Source organism: Grammomys surdaster, unplaced genomic scaffold (genome assembly GCF_004785775.1).
Source record: "Grammomys surdaster isolate TR1022 unplaced genomic scaffold, NIH_TR_1.0 63, whole genome shotgun sequence".
Classification (NCBI taxonomy): Eukaryota; Metazoa; Chordata; class Mammalia; order Rodentia; family Muridae; genus Grammomys; species Grammomys surdaster.
The window spans coordinates 11,200,056-11,219,895 of NW_021604565.1; the positions used below are offsets into that span (position 1 = coordinate 11,200,056).

The 19,840-nt window shown below is 36.4% G+C and overlaps 1 protein-coding gene across 4 annotated transcripts in view; it reads left to right on the forward strand.

Annotated features, from left to right (window-relative positions):
* Mtdh (metadherin) overlaps positions 1-19,840 on the forward strand; it is a 63,142-nt gene that overhangs the window by 24,513 nt on the left and 18,789 nt on the right. For 2 of the 4 annotated variants that reach the window (XM_028765898.1, XM_028765916.1), the window contains exons 3-6: positions 12,474-12,558; positions 13,250-13,426; positions 14,832-14,897; positions 16,153-16,389. In XM_028765898.1, the coding sequence (XP_028621731.1) occupies positions 12,474-12,558; positions 13,250-13,426; positions 14,832-14,897; positions 16,153-16,389 (565 nt within the window). The remainder of the gene's footprint in view (positions 1-12,473; positions 12,559-13,249; positions 13,427-14,831; positions 14,898-16,152; positions 16,390-19,840) is intronic. The other 2 variants (XM_028765907.1, XM_028765924.1) reach the window with 1 other exon arrangement.

Consider the following 19,840-nt stretch of genomic DNA (forward strand, 5'->3'; position numbering starts at 1 on the left):
GTGTGTGTGTGTGTGTGTGTGTGTGTGTGTGTGTGTGTGTGTGTGTGGTGTGGGAATGGAGCAAATGGAATGGAACTTGAGCTGTATCCAAAAAGTTAGTATAAATATCAGGCATTGAACATGAGGTGGAGAACCAAAAAAAAAACAGTTATCCTAGCAATAGCTATAACACTTTGTTCAGATTCCTACAGCTTAGATAAGTACACCAATGTCTGTATAACTACAGTCCTACAACCAAAGTTTGTACATGTGAGTAAAGGAATAGAAATGCAGTTGAAATCTGTTTATAGAAGGCCCCTTATCCTACAAAGAAGCCAGACTTTACAGGTGATGGAATCATCTCGGTTGTGTGTGTGTGCATATGTGAGTACATCCATGTTTCTTGCCTATGTGTATATAGAAACTGGAGGTTAGGATGTCTTCTACAATCACTTTTCTCACTATTAGTTTTTTTTTTAATTGGATATTTTATTTATTTACATTTCAGATGTTATCCCCTTTCCTTCAGATCCCCTTTCCCCATTCCCCCCACCTCCAGAAACCCCCATCCCATCTCCCCTCCTCCTGCTTCTATGAGGGTGTGCCCACTCCCACCTCCCCACTCTCGAATTCCCCTACACTGGTTCATCCAGCCTTCACATCACCAAGGACCTCTTCTCCCACCTATGCCTGACAAGACCATCCTCCTCTACATATACAGCTGGAGCCATGGGTCCCTCCCTGTGTGCTCCCAGGCTGGTGATTTAGACCAAAGGAGCTCTGGTTGGTTGGTATTGTTGCTCTCCCCATGGGGCCACAAACCCCTGCAGTTCCTTCAGTCTTCTCTTAACTCCTCCATTGGGAACTCCTTGATCAGTTCAGTGGTTAGCTGCAAGCATCCGCCTCTGAATATGTCAGACTCTGGCAGAGCCTCTAAGGAGACAGCTATATCAGGCTCCTGTCAACATGCACTTCCTGCCATCCACAACAGCATGTGACTTCACATGGGATGGATCCCCAGGTGGGGCAGTCTCCAGACAGCTCATCCTTAGTTTCTGTTCCACATTTTGTCTCCTTATTTGCTCCTGTGAGTATTTTGTTATTCCTTCTAAGAAGGACCAAAGCACCCACACTTTGGTCTTCCTTCTTCATGAGCTTCATGTGGTCTATGAGTTGTATCTTGGATACTGCAAGCTTTTGGGCTAATATCCACTTATCAGTGAATGCATACTATGTATGTTCTTTTGTGATTGGGCTACCTCACTCAGGATGATATTTTCGAGTTCCATCCATTTGCCTAAGAATTTCATGAAGTCATTGTTTTTAATAGCTGAGTAATACTCCCATTGATGTAAATGTACCACATTTTCTGTATCCATTCCTCTGTTGAAGGACATCTGGGTTCTTTCCAGCTTCTGGCTATTGTAAATAAGGCTGCTATGAACATAGTGCAGCATGTGTCTTTGTTTTATGTTAGAGCATCTTTTGGGTATATACCCAGGAGTGGTATAACTGGATCCTTAGGTAATACTATGTGCAATTTTCTGAGGAACCACTAGACTGCTTTCCAGACAGGTTGTATCAGCTTGCAATCCCACCAACAGTGGAGGAGTGTTCCTCTTTCTCAGCATCTGCTATCACCTGAGTTTTTTATTTTAGCCATTCTTGCTGGTGTGAGGTGGAATCTCAGGGTGGTTTTGATTTGCATTCACTGATGACTAAGGATGTTGAACATTTCTTTAGGTATTTCTCGGCCATTCGAGTTTTCTCAGTTGAGAATTCTTTGTTTAGCTTTGTACTCCATTTTTTAATAGGGTTATTTGTTTGTCTAGAGTCATAATTTCTTGAATTCATTGTATATATTGGATATTAGCCGTCTATCAGATGTAGGATTGGTAAAGATCTTTTCCTAATCTGTAGATTGTTGTTTTGTCCTATTGACTGTGTCCTTTGCTTTACAGAAGCTTTGCAGTTTTATGAGGTCCCATTTGTCAATTCTTGATCTTAAAGCAGAAGCCATTGGTGTTCTGTTCAGGAATGTTTCCCTTGTGCCCAAGTATTCGAGGGTCTTCCCCACCTTCTCTTCTATCAGCTTCAGTGTATCTGGTTTTATGTGAATGTCCTTGATCCACTTGGACTTGAGCTTTGTATATCGAGATAAGAGTGAATCAATTTGCATTCTGCTCCATGCTGACCTCCAGTTGAACCAGCACCATTTGTTGAAAATGCTGTCTTTTTTCCACTGGATGGCTTTAGCTCCTTTGTCAAAGATCAAGTGACCATAGGTGTGTCGGTTCATTTCTGGGTCTTCAATTCTATTCCATTGATCTTCCTGCCTGTCTCTGTACCAATACCATGCAGTTTTTTATCACTATTGCTCTATTATCACTATTGTACTACTATTTGTATCTATTATATCATTTTTGTAGTACAACTTGAGGTCAGGGATGGTGATTCCCCCAGAAGTTCTTAGTTTTCCCTATCTTGGGTTTTTTGTTGTTGTTGTTGTTGTTGTTGTTGTTATTCCAAATGAATTTGCAAATTGCTCCTTCTATGTCTATGAAAAATTGAGTTGGAATTTTGATGGAGATTCCATTGAATCTATAGATTGTTTTTGGCAAGATACTCATTTTCACTATATTAACCCTGCCTATCCATGAGTATGGAAGATCTTGCCATCTTCTGAGATCTTCGATTTCTTTCTTCAGAGACTTGAAATTCTTGCCATAAAGATCTTTCACTTGCTTGGTTAGATTCACACCAAAGTATTTTATATTATTTGTGACTATTGTGAAGGATGTCATTTCCCTAATTTTTTTCTCAGACTGTTTATCTTTTGAATAGAGGAAGGCTACTAACTTATTAGAATTAATTTTATATCCAGCCACTTTGCTGAAGTTGTTTATCAGGTTTAGGAGGTCTCTGGTGGAATCTGAAAATAGCGATATTTTGACTTCTTCCTTTCCTATTTGCATCCCTTTGACTTCTTTCTCTTGTCTAATTACTCTGACTAGGACTTCCAGTACTATATTGAATAGGTAGGGAGAGAGTGGGCAGCCTTATCTAGTCCCTGGTTTTATGGGATCACTTCAGGTTTCTCTCCATTTAGTTTAATGTTGGCTACTGGTTTGCTGTATATTGCTTTTGCTATGTTTAGGTATGGGCCTTGGATTCCTGATCTTTCAAGGACTTTTACCATGAAGGACTATTGAATTTTGTCAAATGCTTTCTCAGCATCTAGTGAGATGATCATGTGATTTTTTTCTTTGACTTTGCTTATATATTGAATTATGTTGTTGGATTTCCGTATATTGAACCATCCCTGTATACTTGGGATAAAGCCTACTTGATCATGATGGATGATTATTTTGATGTGTTCTTGGATTTGGTTTGCAAGAATTTTATTGAGTATTTTTGCATCGATATTCATAAGGGAGATTGGTCTAAAGTTCTGTTTCATTGTTGTGTCTTTGTGTGATTTAGGTATGAGCATAATTGTGGCTTCATAGAGCGAATTGCATAGTGTTCCTTCTGTTTCTGTTTTGTGGAATAATTTGAAGACAATTGGTATTAGGTCTTCCTTGAAGGTTGATAGAATTCTGCACTAAAACCATCTGGTCCTGTTTTTGGTTTTAGTAGGGAGACTTTTAATGACTGCATCTATTTCTTTCGTGGTTATGGGACTGTTTAGATGGTTTATCTGGGCCTGATTTAACTTTGGTACCTGGTATCTGTCTAGAAAATTGTCCATATCCTCCAGATCTTCTGTTATGTCTCCCTTTTCAGTTCTGATTTTATTATAGTACAGTCTCCGTGCCCTCTGGTTAGTCTGTCTGGTTAAGAGTTTATCTATCTTGTTGATGTTCTCAAAGAACCAGCTCCTGGTTTTTTTGGGTTTTTTGGGTTTTTTTTTTTTTTTTATTCTTTGTATAGTTCTTTTTGTTTCTACTTGGTTGATTTCAGCCATGAGTTTAATTATTTCCTGCCATCTACTCCTCTGAGTGTATTTGCTTATTTTTGTTTTAGAGCTTTCAGGTGTGTTGTCAAGCTGCTAGTGTATGCTCTCTCGTTTCATTTTGTATGCACTTAGCTATGAGTTTTCCTCTTAGCACTGCTTTCATTGTGTCCCATAAGTTTTGGTATGATGTGCCTTCATTCTCATTAAATTCTACAAAGTCTTTAGTTTCTTTACTTCTTCTTTGACCAAGTTATTGAGTAGAGCATTGTTCAGTTTCCATGTGTATGTGGGCTTTCCATTGTTTTTCTTATTATTGAAGACCAGCCATAGTCCATGGTGATCTGATAGGATGCATGGGATTATTTCAGTCGTTTTGTATCTGTTAAGGCCTGTTTTGTGATCAGTTATATGGTCTGTTTTGGAGAAGGTACCATGAGGTGCTGAGAAAAAGGTATATTCTTTTGTTTTAGAATGAAAAGTTTTATAGATAATCTGTTCAATCCATTTGGTTCATAACTTCTGTTAGTTTCACTGTGTCTCTGTTTAGTTTCTGTTTCCGTGATTTGTCCATTGCTGAGAGTGGGGTAATGAAGTCCCCCACTATTACTGTGTGAGGTGTGATGTGTGCTTTGAACTTCAGTCAGGTTTCTTTTATGAATGTGGGTGCCCTTGCATTTGGAGCATAGATATCCAAAATTGAGAGTTCGTCTTGGTAGATTTTTTCCTTTGATGAATATGAAGTGTCCTTTCTTATCTTTTTTGATGACTTTTGGTTGAAAGTCGATTTTATTTCCTACTAGAATGTCTACTCCAGCTTGTTTCTTGGTACCATTTGCTTGGAAAATTGTTTTCCAGCCTTTTACTCTGAGGTAGTGTCTGTCTTTGTCACTGAGGTGCATTTCCTTTAGGCAGCAAAATGCTGGGTCATGTTATCCAGTCTGTTATTCTGTGTCTTTTTATTGGGGAATTAAGTCCATTGATGTTAAGAGATATTAAGGAAAAGTGATTGTTGCTTCCTGTTATTTTTGCTATTAGAGGTGGAATTATGTTTGTGTAGCCATCTTCTTTTGGGTTTGTGAAAGATTACTTTCTTGCTTTTTCTAGATTGTAGTTTCTCTCCTTCTGTTGGAGTTTTCCAACCATTATCTTCTATAAGGCTGGATTAGTGGAAAGATACCCTCTTTACGATCTTCCACCTGTTTACCTGTGTTCTCCTGTATTTCTTTAAGGGAGTTATTTATGTCCTTTTTAAATTCTGCCATCATCAACACGAGAAGTGATTTTAAATCTGAAGCTTGCTTTTCTGGTGTCATGGGGTATCCAGGATTTGCTATGGTGAGAGAACTGGGTTCTGATGATGCCAAGTAACTTTGATTTCTGTTGCTTACATTCTTGTGCTTGCCTTTCGACATCTGGTTATCTCTAATGCTACCTGCACTCACTGTCTCTCATTGGAGCCTGTCTTCCCTGCTGTCTTGGTTGTGTCAGAGTTCCTCACAGTCTAGCTGTCTCTAATCATGTGATCCTGAGATCCTCGGTGACAGAGCTCCTTGAACTCAGGCTGCCTCCTGGGATCCTGAAATCCTATGATCCTGGGTGTGTTAAAGCTCCTGGGAGTTCAGCTTCCTCAAGCGTTCTGAGTGCAGTGGTTCCTATAGGATGGGTCAGGATATGGTGTCTTCATGGGTTCAGATCAGCTAGAAGTCTGCCCCAGCAGAAAAGACCAAGTGAGGAGCAGAATGGGAGTGGTATTCATGAGGATGGGGTTTTGGTGGGTGATGGGACCTGAATGCCCAGGGCTCCCAGCTGCAGCTCTGGGGCTTTGGGTTGTGGGGTAAGGTTCTTACCCACTCTCTGAGTACAGTGGTTCCTCTAGGATGGGTCAGGATCCTGTATTAGTTTTTTAGACATTTATTTTTATGCATTGCATATTTGCTTTCATGAGCTTATGTATAATCTACATGTGCAGAAACCTGTGGATTTCAGAAAAGGGTTTCAGATCCTCTGGAACTGGAGTTTGAAGTAGTTGTGAGCCTCTGTGTGGACTCTGGAATCCACTGCAGGAGCAGCAGGTGCTTTTAACCACTGTGCTCCTCCAGTCACTCCGCTGTATTTTTTTGATACAAGATCTCACTAAAACTGGAACTTAGTAAGGCTAGACTGGCTGGATACCCAGCTCTTGATCTGCTGCATGCCATCACACTAGCTTTTACATAGCTATTGGAAATCTGGATTTGGGACCTTGTGCTTTTGTAACACTTTACCCACTGAACTATCTGTCTCCCAAGCAGCACATCTGAAGTTTTGGGGGTTTTTTGTTTGTTTGTTTGTTTTTTGGTTTTTTTTTTTTTTAGAAGGAATAAAGGTGAATGAACACATAGTATAGATTTGCTGGTAGTTAAGTGTTAAGCATTAAGAAGTTAGCCCTTCTGAGTGTGTAAACAAGTGAATGTCTTGATTTTTGTGCCTTCTCTTCGGCTCTTCCTTCTATTGGTTTGCCTTGTCCAACTTTGATGTGACTGTCTTTGTTTTATCTTACGTTTTATTTTGTTATTCTATTGTTATCTCTAGAAGCCTGTTCTTTTCTAATGAGGAACAAATGGAATAGATCCAAATAGGAGGGGAAACTGGGAAGAGTAGAAGGGGAAACTGAAGTCAGGATATATGAGAAAAGAATATATTTTCAATATAGAGAGGGAAAAGATAGCACTTGAAGATGAGAATTTTTCCTAATATCTGTTTACTTACATATCTCTTGTATAAAATTTTGTCACAGCTGATACCCACTGGCATTTAGTTCTCTATATTCAGCTTCAGAAATGACATCTGACACATATCAAATAGCTTATAAATCTTGGTTGTGTGGAGCCCACTCAAGGAAAGGCTGGGTTTTTTTTCTAAAGATTTATTTATTTATTCATTTATTTATGTATTCATATGCATACATTGCCTTTTTTTTTTCAGACACACCAGAAGAGGGCATCAGATCCCATTACAGATGGTTGTGGGCCACCATGTGGTTGCTGGGAATTGAACTCAGGTCCTCTGGAAGAGCAGTCAGTGCTCTTAACTGCTGAGTCATCACTCCAGTCCCAAGGCTGGTTTTTTGTTTTGTTTTGTTTTTTGTTGTTGTTGTTGTTGTTTTTATTGACACAATATTTGTACTTATTTATGGAGTTTAATAACAAAATTCAATACACATATGTAATTGTCAAATCAGAGTAATCAGCATCTTCCATCTTTTCAAATACTAGCATTTCTGTCTAGTGAGTACCTTAAATCTCTTTTCCAGTAGTAGTTTTGAAAATGTATGATTAATTGTTGTAGACTACAATTATCCTTCTGTTCTGGAGAACATTAGAGCTATTTCCACAAGTTCTGTGTTCCTCTATCATCTTACGTTCACCTCATACCCTGCAGTTACCTCTATTCTACTTTATATTTCCATGTTACTAATTCTTAAAATGCCTCAGTTGAATGGAAGCATGCAGTATCTCCTTGACAGAATGACTTCACTTCCTTGGATATATGTCTAATCAGAGTGTTGCTAAATTATACAGTAGGTCTGTTTTTATTTTTGAGGACCTTCCATAATGTTTGTGGCACTGGCTGTATCAATTTACATTTCCCAACAGTAGAGTTTCTTTGTTTATAGCTCACCATCATGGGTGGGTGTGGGTGTGTGGGTGTGTGTACGTGTACGTGAGTAGGCACGTGTGTGCTACAATGTGTGTGGAGGTCAGAAACATTATTTGAGAATTGATTCTGTCATATCTTGTTGAAGCAGAGTCCCTCTTGATTCTGCTGCCCTGTATACTCCTGTTTCTTCCTTATTCCTCTGTGTATTCTGAGATTGCAGATGCATTCCAGCCACTTACATTAAATGGGTTCTGCAGGTTCTGGATAAAAAAAATCAGATATTGGGCTTGCATTACAAGCACTTAGATCTACTGAACCATCTCCCTGCCCTCGAGGGTAGACGGCTGATTCATAAATGACCGCACCAGCACCAGCTATCAGGAAGCAGCTGATAGCTTTACTTAATGTGATTTAATGCTCATAAAGTTTTGGGGGACTTTTGGGCAAATGTCAATGGGCTTAGGGTACTTGGGATGCTTCATTAGGATGGAGAAGCATTTCAGGAATCTCAGGTGTTGACTGAACAGGTTCTTATTGGAAGAAAGGAAATGGATCCTGTAATCTAACTGAGGGTATGTGACATTCCTCAGCTTGAGGCAGATGTGAGTTTAGAATTCTCCAGAGAAGGAGAAACCCTGAAGGGAATCCCCCAAGCCCTAGAAGACTATCTCATCAATGGTAGACTTCGACCTTAATTAGCAGAGTTTTCCCACACCAGCCCTTGTTTTGTTTAATTGATAAGAGCCATTCTAACTGAGGAAAAGTAATATCTCACTACAGTTTTGAGTCACATTTCCCTGATGATTAGGATGTTGCTCATTACTTCATCCACTTATTGGCCATGTCTTCTTTTCAGAAATGCTTATTCAGATCATTTATGTTTTTAAATCAAATTTTTTGAGATTTTTACTGTTACATTGTTTGGACAAGATTTAATAATCTACCTGATTTCATGGTGGAATATGACAACAAAATATGATTGGGATCATAGTTACAAGAAAGCTAAGCTATTGTGTCAAAGGTTTCCCCAAGAGGTCTTAGCTTCAGTAAAGCTCTTTAAAAGTATAAGACAGTAAATGAGACCTTATGACCCATGAGCCTGTTATCCCAGCCACAAGAGAGGCCAAGACAAGAAGATCACAAGTTTAAGGCTTGCCTGTGTGCAGAGTGAGGGCTAGAGATCAGGGGCAGAATGTTCATATAATGTGAATGTCCTCTATACACAAAGAAGTCTTTGTCAGTAAGGAAATAGCTGTCTTGCATGTTTATCTTAAAGTTTTACTTGTATATTATTCAGTCTCATCTGACTGTACATTTTTGGTTAAAAAAAAAAAAAGAATTTTTATAGGTACTGGTAAAGTTAAAGCATATTTAAGTCTAGTCCGACCAAGGTGGTATTTACTGACAAACCTTAGCATACTGGAGTGAGTATAATCTATATTTCTTTATTTTTCAGTTTCTGTCTTGGTGGATGTATGCCACTCAGTTTAAGCTCAGAGGGGCATGGATAGGGCATTTATAGTAATGTAGGTATCCAGTGGCTACATGACTGAAGAAAATTACCCACCCCAAAAAACTCATGAACTATAGTAATTCAGAGAGGGACAGGGCCTTGTAAACATCTCCTCACTCCATGATGGAATGTTGACAAGCCTCATCTTGCACAGGCTTTGTGCAGATACTGGGGGTTAAAGAGTGTAATGGTCATATCCTGCCTGGAAAGTATCGCTCCACCTCATCTTTTGGCTCTTGTATCCTTTCCAAAAAATCCTCTTCCGTGGTGTTCTTTAAGTCCCTAAGGGAATGACACAGATGTCCCATATAGGGCTGAGCATTTAAGTCATTTATTTCCAGTATTTTAAACAATTTTGAATCTCTGAAATAACCACTGTCCATTGAAAAAAGAAGCTTCTCTACCAAAACTGACAGCAGCACTAATCTTCTGGTATAAACAAATATTTAAAAAGCACGTTGAGGGTTACATCATGTTTCTTTAACAGAACCATAGTAGCTTCCTCACTAAAGCATATGACCTCATCCTCGCCACTCCCTTTTTACCGTTTACAGTAGTAAATGTGAATTCCCTCCTGTGGAGCAGGTCTCAGATCCAGTCCAAGTGATTGGTTACTCCCACACCAGTTGTTCTCTATTGCACATCTGAGCACATCTTGTCTGGCAGATGAGAGCAGTATGCAGGATCCACAGCTGAGTCAGACTGCTGATGACCATTCTCCCCCCAGCAGCCTATGTAGTACCTTCTAGCATTTGCAAGCAAGACAGCAGAAAAGAAGCTTTTTAGCTCACCACCACCTTGATTCTTATACTACACAAATCATTTTATATTTAATTATTATTACTAAATGTGCTTTGGCAATTAGTTAAACTAGTGGTATTTGTAAGTCTGGATTTAGTTTCACACTTAATAATTCATGATTGTAGACAGATTCTGTAATCTCCTTATAACCTCAAATTCCTTATCTGTAAAGGAGGGGTACTTATTATAGTTTCTGGAGAGCTATACTATTGATTATAGCAACCACTAGCCACATGTAGATATTGACTACTCAAAATACATCTAATCTGAATTGACATTTGGTATACTGTATACACTGTGTGTCAGACAAGATTAGCCATGATTACTCCAAATATCAAAGATACAGATTACCCTCTTTTCATTCTATCTCATTAATTGTGAATTCACTAAAACATTTTTAATAGATTACTCATTGGATGATATTATTTTAGATATATTGTGTGTTTAGCTTTATAAATTGTTTGTTATAAATGTAATTTACATTTATAATAGCTTACATTATATTTCTGCTAGGCAGCTCTTTTCTAAACTGAAAACAGCAAACTCCCAAATCTATCTTGATTTTTTTTTTTTTATGAATAAAGAAAGTTTTATCAGAACAGTCCATCAGTTCATTTTTATGTTGTGTAAGCCTGAGTTAATACTAGAGATATGGTTGTCACAAAGCCATCTGGCTCTAAAACACTGATTTCTCTAGTCTTTAATATACTAAGTTTGTTGTTCCTGCTCTAGACTGTAATAGCTATTCAATGTGTTACCGTTTCTTTTGACTCATAATGGCAAAGACAGATAAGTGTTCCGTGAAGAAGGTGAGCCAAGGAGGTGAGCCAATGGAGTCAAGGTTTCTATGGAGGGCTAAAGAAAATTATGATGGTAGTTTTACAAGTACTTTGGATATATGAAAGCCACTGAATTCTTTTAAAAGTTGGATTCTTTTAAAAAGTAGATGTGAACAACCAGGTAAATATAATAAAGCAGTATGCTAAACATAATATACAATAATAAAAACTCTTTATTATTGTATATTATACAGATCAATTATGAAGAGAAAAAAACAAGTTGTAAAAAAAAAGGTAATTTTTAAAAATAGATTGTCATGTCAAAAACAGCTTTTACTACATTTCAAAATACATACCATTTAAGAATACAGTTATCCTTCAATCTCTGTATAGTATTGGCACCTGAACTCCATGCAGATACCAATATTTTTTAGATGCTTAAATCTCTTATATTATAAAATGTTACCATGTTTGTAATATCTATCACATATATCCTCCCATACTTTTAGTGGTGTCTAAATTATTTATAGTACCTAATTGTGCTATATAAATAGTTTTCATACTGTATTGTTCAGGAAATGCTTATCCAAAAAGTCTGTACTTGTATACAGAAGCATTTTATTCCATGTATTTCCAATATGAAGTTAGTTGACACCATAGATGGGAAACTCACAAGTGAATAAGTCTGAATCTGTTGGCAAGTTTCTCATAGATAGGGAAAGCATTTTGATACCATCTATTCACTTCACTCAAACTGTACTATTGTTTATTCATATTATGAATATCTTATAATTAAAATGTAACCTGTAACTTAAAGATGGTGCACAGTAATGAGTGAATAGCTAATCTCAGTTAGTAACTAAACGAGTAGTGACTACAATATATGCATATATAACCAGATGTTTAAGGCTGGGTGTGGTGGTGCACAGCTATAATCCAAGTATGTTGATACTATAGTTCCAACACTCCAGAGGAAGAGACAGGAGGCTTAGGAATTTGAGGTCATCCTTATCTCAGTGAAACAACAGCACCAAAACCCTACTATATTGTTAATGTTATTTCTTTTCTGGAGATAGCTATCTAAATACAGAAATCATGTTGAGTTTTTGGCACACTTTTGAAAGGAGAATGTAAAATCAGCAGTAAGGAGTTGGAAGACTGTTCCAGAATTTGCATATCTTGTGTTGGTATTTTTATCTTTATTGAACTGTTACGCATATGCAATCTGAGGGGTTTTTTGTTTCCATGTTGCTTTGAAACTGACCAAATACTCTCTGCTTTATACAGTTGATTCATTGATTAGTAGTGCATAGGGTTTATCAGCAATATACCGTGTGCAATCAAGCCACTATTTGGTACATAATTTTCCTTCTGAAAATGATGGTGGATTTTAATTTCATTGCTCCTAGAGCAGCATATTACAGTATTATATTTCTACTATGATGTAGGACACATTATGTATAAGAACATAGTGTGGTTTTGGAGCCAAGCAAACCTTGAATTTTAGCTTTACTTATTAATTTAATGTGACACAGTAGAGCCTGTTCTACCTTTGTTTTTTCATACCTAAAATGGAGTGATACCTTCTGTATTTTTAAAGAATAAACTAGAAAATTACTGTAATTAGCATAAAGTAACCACTCAATTATTATAACATCATTGCCACTTAATATGCTGTTTTTTTTTTAATCAAACTGAAATATCTTAGTTGTCAGTTTCATACATTTCATTATGTATTTTACTGGCTCCTACCTTTTCAAAAACATAACAAAATAATAAGTAATATTCTATTTTACTATTTCAGTCAAAGAAAAATAAGAAGAAATCAAAGTCAGATGCTAAAGCAGTGCAAAACAGTTCACGCCATGATGGAAAGGAAGTTGATGAAGGTATTTGAGCAAGGGAAAGGCCTATAGAAAATATTTAATTTTTTAAACTGAGGTGTGTGGTATAAAAGCTGCATTTGTTTCACTTAATCTTGTATGTAGCTCTTTAATTGCCATAAATCTTATCATAAAGATCTGTGATGTTGTTACAAAACACTTTGCTTATCTAAGTCATTTAAGCATCCACTAGTGCTTACTTATCCTTTAAACTTATGTTTGCTCAGTATTGTGAGCAACTGAGAGGCCATTCATCTTGTCTTTGTTTCCTAAAAATATGGTTTGGAGTTTCCCATTTTTTCTTAAATATACCATTCCTAAAAGGCTGTGTGCAAAATTCTTGAATAAGCCATTTATTATCACACCCTAAACTCATGTATCAAGAGCAGATATAACTCTCCTGTCACTTCTACCCAACAGGATAAAAAGATAAGAGACAATTTTTTTCTGTCACTTTTTCTAAACCATAGTTGACACATTTTGTTAAAAACAAAAGTATAGTAAAAATAGTTTTTGCCTAAAATAACATGAGATTAGAATACATTCCTAGGGTAAATTTATATAATCAGCACTCTTTGTTTTTAGCTTAATATCTAAATTTATTATATCTGTCCCACCCATTTTTTTTTCCCCTCAAACCTACAACTTTTTTGTCTTCCCCTTACTGAATAACATCTTTTTTCTCGGGCTATGTCAGGAGCCTGGGAAACTAAAATTAGTCACAGAGAGAAACGACAACAGCGTAAACGTGATAAAGTGCTGACTGATTCTGGTTCATTGGATTCAACTATCCCTGGGATAGAAAATACCATCACAGTTACCACCGAGCAACTTACAACTGCATCATTTCCTGTTGGTTCCAAGAAGAATAAAGGTATATTAGTGGAACATAAGAGTGGTACATCAAACCAAACTCCTTTAAGTCAGATGTACAAAATATGTCACAATCTTTTTGATCTGCTAACTTTGTGCTGATATACCCTTCTTCATGAGAGTATTGTGAACCACATCCTGGTTTACCTCATAACAGCAGTGTTGTTACTATTGCCTAATGAATGGCTTATTAAATTAAAGTTTGCCTTTCTGCCTTGAGTCACATTAGAGAATGCTGTTGCTTCTTTTCCTTATGTGTGTTGCTTTGCCCCAATCCTCTTACATCTCCATCTCTTACAGTGGATAAGACACTGATTAAATGGGATATTTACCACCATTCTGCATGTTGGGCACTTTCATTCCAAGATGAAACAAGCATGTTCTGGTTAGTGCAGGTTCTGTCTATCCACCCCAGTTTTTTGTTTTGTTTCTGGCAATTTTATAGGTATTAATAAAGCTAAACCAGAATATCAAAGATGATTGAGCCAATGTCCTTCCTACCAAGTACTCAGATGTGTAAGCAATCCAATATTGATAGCTACTTCATGGAAGCACTAGTTTATTTACTTTGTCTTTTGTTAGTGACCTCCCTGTTTTTTTCTATCCTTCAGTTGTTAGCAGATCACCTTCTTAACCTTGGTTTTGTTGTTGTTGTTGGTTTTGTTTTTTGGTTTTTTTGGTGGTTTTGGTTTTGTTTTGTTTGTTTGTTTGTTTGTTTGTTTTGCCTGCCAGCTTACTGAACTTCTTGCCATAGTACAGTAAGGAGCTTTCTTTATCCACTCTGCTATCATGTATTATCGGTGCTTTGAGTATTCTTGTTGGTGACTCTTACTGATTTGGGCATGCCTTCCTTGCTTGCACCTTGTGTTTCATGGGATTTGAGTTAGTTTGGTTTAGTTTTTGTACATTGTGATAATTGTGCTTGTTTTGTGCCAGAGAATTGGAATTTTTATGTTAAAACATATATTCTCACTTTTTAACCATATTTCCTATGTTATAATCCCAAATGTGGCAACGGTTTTCTTAAATTGGTGTGCTTGCTTCTGGGATTATTGAAAAGGCAGTTCATGTTAAGATGAGGCAAAGTTGAATCCAATTTCAGAGTTCAATTTTTCAATTCCTACCTAAAAGAACCTTCAGAATTCAGAAGTATTACAGAATAAAAGTCCCTACTTATATTTGGGCAATTTTCTAGGATTTGACATTTTAATTGACTAAAACTGTGGTAACTAAAGACTCAGTTCCCTGTGGACATGTGAAATATGTTGTAAAATCACTTTTTCCAATGTCAAAACTGGCACTTGAAGGAGCAGTTTATTGTAGATCACAATTGTATGTTCCACCTGATTTAATGTGCATAGTGGCCTGTTTAGTATTAAATAAATTTTATTTCTATTTCAACCCAGGTGATTCTCATCTAAATGTTCAAGTTAGCAACTTTAAGTCTGGAAAAGGAGATTCTACACTTCAGGGTGAGAGAAATTACATGACACTTAACCTGAAGGCCCATCAAAATAGAAACTTGGATACATATCTCTTTTCTTACATGAATGATGTTAAAGGAAAGAAAAGGGATTAAAGTTATTTTTAATTACTAAATTAATATGATCATAGTCCAGAGAATTTGAAAAATGGAAAAGGAAGATCATTCACACTCGAGGGTTTGGTATGTTGTAGCTTCTCCTCCTCACATATATAAAACCTTTCAGTAATAATTTATGTATAATTTTGCTTTTGCATCATTTAAGCCAGGAGAGAAGGATCTTTGTTGGACATGAATGTAATATGAGCATGTTTGGGATAAAATACTTTATATCTTAAGAAAATATAGTTCTTATAAATGTTAACTGCTTCCTTGGTGGTATCAAATATGTTACAATAAATGAATGTAGTTTAAGGTTATTGGGTGCTTCACAAACAAAATTAACCTAATTCGCTCATTCCTCATCACTGCAGGGAAAGCAGTATACCAGCCTAAAAGCAAAAGTGTCACAGGAAAAGTAAAGCACCTGCTCATTTCATCCTTGTTCTTAACACCATTGCCTGCTCTATGCCCTCATGCCTCACGTCTCAATCTAAGAACTGTGTGCGCGCTCGCATTCTCTCTCCTCGTCTCCTTGCCTCTCCCCCCTTCGCCTCTCCCCCCCTCCCCACACACACACATACCTGAGTCCTGGACTCTGTCCTAACATTCATTTGTTCTTGGCTGATGCCATAGAGTCTATTTAAATTTCTCATTTGGTTCTAATGTGCAGTCATTATATGTAATAGAATATACAAAAGTATATCTAAATAAAAATCATGTAGCTAAGGAGAAGTCTTCATTTTCATAGTGGGTGAGTATTCAGTGTATACTAGATATGTTTTCAGTTTGTCATTTTGCCATTGAGAGAACATCACTAGTATGCATGTTACATTTTAAACTCTTTGTTGACTTTTAAATTAAGAAGTCTGTTAGCCAGGCATTGTGGTGCATGCTTGTAATCCCAGCATATCGAGGCAGAGTAGGAGAACCATGAGACTAATGTAAGCTACATAGTGAGAACAAACTTTAAAACCATGTCAGAACTGCATAGCTTACGCTTTTATACTCAGGCTACTTAAAGGACACTAAGAGGGAAAGAAAAAGTACTATGTACTGATAAGTTATCATAGAAATATGAAAATACTCCATTTTTAACAAGAGATAATATATCTGTTTTTAATCTTTACTTTCTTTTCTTTAAGTTTCTTCAGGGTTGAATGAAAATCTTACTGTCAATGGAGGAGGCTGGAGTGAAAAGTCTGTAAAACTCTCCTCACCATTGAGTGCAGGTGAGGAGAAGTGGAACTCTGTTCCACCTGCTTCTGCAGGCAAGAGGAAAACAGAGCCGTCTGCTTGGACTCAAGACACTGGTGATACTAATGCAAATGGGAAAGACTGGGGCAGGAATTGGAGTGATCGCTCAATATTTTCTGGCATTGGTAAGAACTTTTAGAAAAAAATTAAGTTCATCTAAAGTTGGTAATCTGATACAGCTTGAATTTTTCAGAAATTGTGAAGGAAATCAAGCCATTAATATAAATATTCCTAAACTGGGCATGTTAGTGCATTCCTGCAGTCCTGGGCTGGAGGATCAGGAGGTTATTCTCAGTGGCATAATGAGTTAGAGAATAGAAAAAATAGAGTGACAGAGAGAGACAAAGAAATACTAGTCCTGCCATGCAGAAGTCATAGTGATAATTAACTTTCTCAGATCCTTTGCACAAAGTAGAGCAACTAACATGACTAACATCATTTTTGTGTAGTGCTTTCACATTTGCTCGTCAGTGTGGCTAATTGATAAGTTGTATGAGATAGATAGATAGATAGATAGATAGATAGATAGATAGATAGATAGATAGATAGATAGGTTTATTTATATGAGTACATTGTACCTGTCTTCAGACATACCAGAAGAGGGTGATGCTGGTGAGTCACCATGTGGTTGCTGGGAATTGAACTCAGGACCTCTACAAGAGCAGTCAGTGTGCTCTTAACCACCGAGCCATCTCTCCAGCCAGTGACGTCATAAATGTATTGTATAAGTAGACTTGGTAGATTTTAGCAGTTTGAGTCTAAATAAAAATAGTAAATAAAAGTACTAGAGAAGTTTATAGCATCCATTTTATAGTCTGTAAATGCATATTATAATTTTCCCCTGGATTTTAATGGTAAAAATTAGTAGTTGGGCAGCTTGTTTCTACTGAAAGGCGTAGTCTTTTAAGCAACACATACTTAGACATTATAGAAAAAGAAATCTTTATTAAATGTGGAAAATTGCAAATAAATAAGGGGAAACGTATTATCACACCACCCAGTGACAGCTGCAATCAGTTTTTGTATTTCTTTTGCTTCCTCTACTGTGTATAATTTTTGGTTTTTACAATAAACTAAATTGAGTATGCATTTTTGTTGCTTTTTCCCATCCCCAAATTGATAAGAAAGGTTTTACGTGTTCTTATAACCATGTTTACTTAATGGCATTGTCTGCTATATTATTTAAATATATTATAGTTTACTTACCTATTTCTGTATCGTTCTGTAGCTGACTTTTTAAAAACTATTTTAGGTGATATTACATTTAGTGTATTTTTTAGGATAGATTCTTGGGAATAACTTGGGTTAAAGAAAACATGGATATGTTTATTGTATTGTCATTTACTCTCATACTTTCATCTTCAGTGTAAGTGACTGTTTATCATATTCTTACTTACCAAGGTTGAACTTTTATTTTTTATTTTTTTTAGTCTTCTGTTTTGATAAGCATGAATGCATAAATTATTTTGGTTAACTTTTAAATCACTGATACAGTTAGGTATTTTTCCATGAATTAATTGGTCGTTTCTACATCTTTCACCAGTTATCTATTCATGTTCTTTGCCGTTTGTCTAATGGCCTTATGCTTCATTTTTGGTTTTTTTAAAATTGAATTATAATTCCTCATAATAGTAGATAATTTTTTTCTTTTATTTTTCGGGTGTTTTGTTTTTATTTAGTCAGAGTCACTATGCAGCCCTATCTAGCCTAGAAAACTGTTTACAAGGCTGGCTTGGAATTCATGGACAATTCAATCAATCTGCCTGCTAAATGTTGGAAATACAGTTGTGTGCCACCATGCCACACTTGAACATGCAGTTTTTTTCTGTTGTACTTATGGCAGGTATTTTTTATAACTTTAGCTTAATTTGGGTAATATTGGATACTAGGAAGTTCTTAGTTTGTGAGGAAAAACAACAAAAAACCCACAATGTCTTCCTTAGCTATATTAGCTTTCCATCCTTTTAAAAAAACTAATCTCTTAACAAGCAAACTGTGATTCATTCACTAATCTGTTTCAAGTTGTTCTCCTCACCTGTAATGTTCAAACACTATTTAGAAATTAAAAAAAAAATCTGTCTAGAAAGATAACCTCTAAATTCCTATCATCATTTTCAACAGAAAGAACAAAATTGCCATACTAAAAGCATCCTCTCTCTCATATTTCGTAAAAGAAATGATCAGGTTTTATGGAATAATGTGGAACACTGACCTTGTAATATATTTCTAGTTTACTTATAGAAGCTATATAGTCTTGCTACTAGAACATGGGTTTAGGTAGTATTTGGTTATTATTGTTACAGATAAAATTAAGCAGGCAATTAAATAGATGAGCTTCCCTAGCTGGATTTAAATTTTATTGAAATTGAAAAAGAACTGTGTTAAGTTTGTGCTGGGTCATTGAGGAGGTGTATATGCTCCTGAGAGTAACAAGCCACCCTAGAAAATGCATGCTGTGTGGTTTGTAGCTATGTGGGCATCACGGCATGTACATACACTCTAAGAAGCTAGAATGTTACTAGGTCAGAAAGTCTCATAGGCTACATATTTATGTAGCCTGTTACTGACCAAAGTGTCATTCTGTTTTCAGAGAAATACCTTGAAAATATTCAAAAGATAGGATGGTACAGTAGAAGGAGAATAGGCTAGTTCAGACAGACCTATTAGGAGTTTATGGACATTTAGTTATATAGCCTGAATGAACGTCATATTTAAGTAATTTAAATTGATTGTAATGAATGTCAGACACCAAGTTTGGTGCCTAGTGTAAAGTACTTGCTTAAATTATGATAGAAATGATTGTATAGTGGAATGAATAGGCTTGAAACATTTATACCTAAGTAGTTTTCTAAGTATTAGCAAATCATTTGCTAGCTCTAAAATGGCCTAGCAGGGTTGCTGTAAGGATTAGAACTCAGTGTATAAAAGAGCCATCCACATAGTAGACACTCAGTAAATAATAGCTATTGCTCTGTTATGGGTTCTCATTTTTAAGATAATCATCTTTAAATATTGCTATCATAGTTTTAAATCTGTACATCTTTCAAGTTCTTTGCAAATTGAAGGTTGCAAGTGACGTTCTTTATTTTGCCAGCTGCTTGGTCTAGTGTGGCTAGGGGGATGAGTGCCTCTCCACAGAACTCTGCTTCTTTTGCATCTCTCACACTTAACTCTGCTGTCTCTGGTATGTGAAAACAGTCTTTCGTTCAGTTAACCAAAACATTTTTGTTTAATTTTAGCACTTGTTATTTAGAAAATTAATTACCACCGTATATTGCTGTCAATATAATTAATATATGTAATGGCAAAGGTCTTTAAATTGTAGGGGACATCTAAGTCCTTATGTGCCAGAGTCTGTGGTCTACCACTAGGAATTTATTAATATAAATACTCCTAGAAGGCCTTCCTTTTAGGTTAGGACAGTAGTTCTTAACCTTCCTAATGCTACAACCCTTTAATACAGTCGGTGATGACTCCCAACCATAAGATCACTTTCATTGCTTCTTCATATAGCTGTAATTTTGCGACTGTTATGAATCACAATGTAAACATCTGTGTTTTCTTATGGTCTTAGGT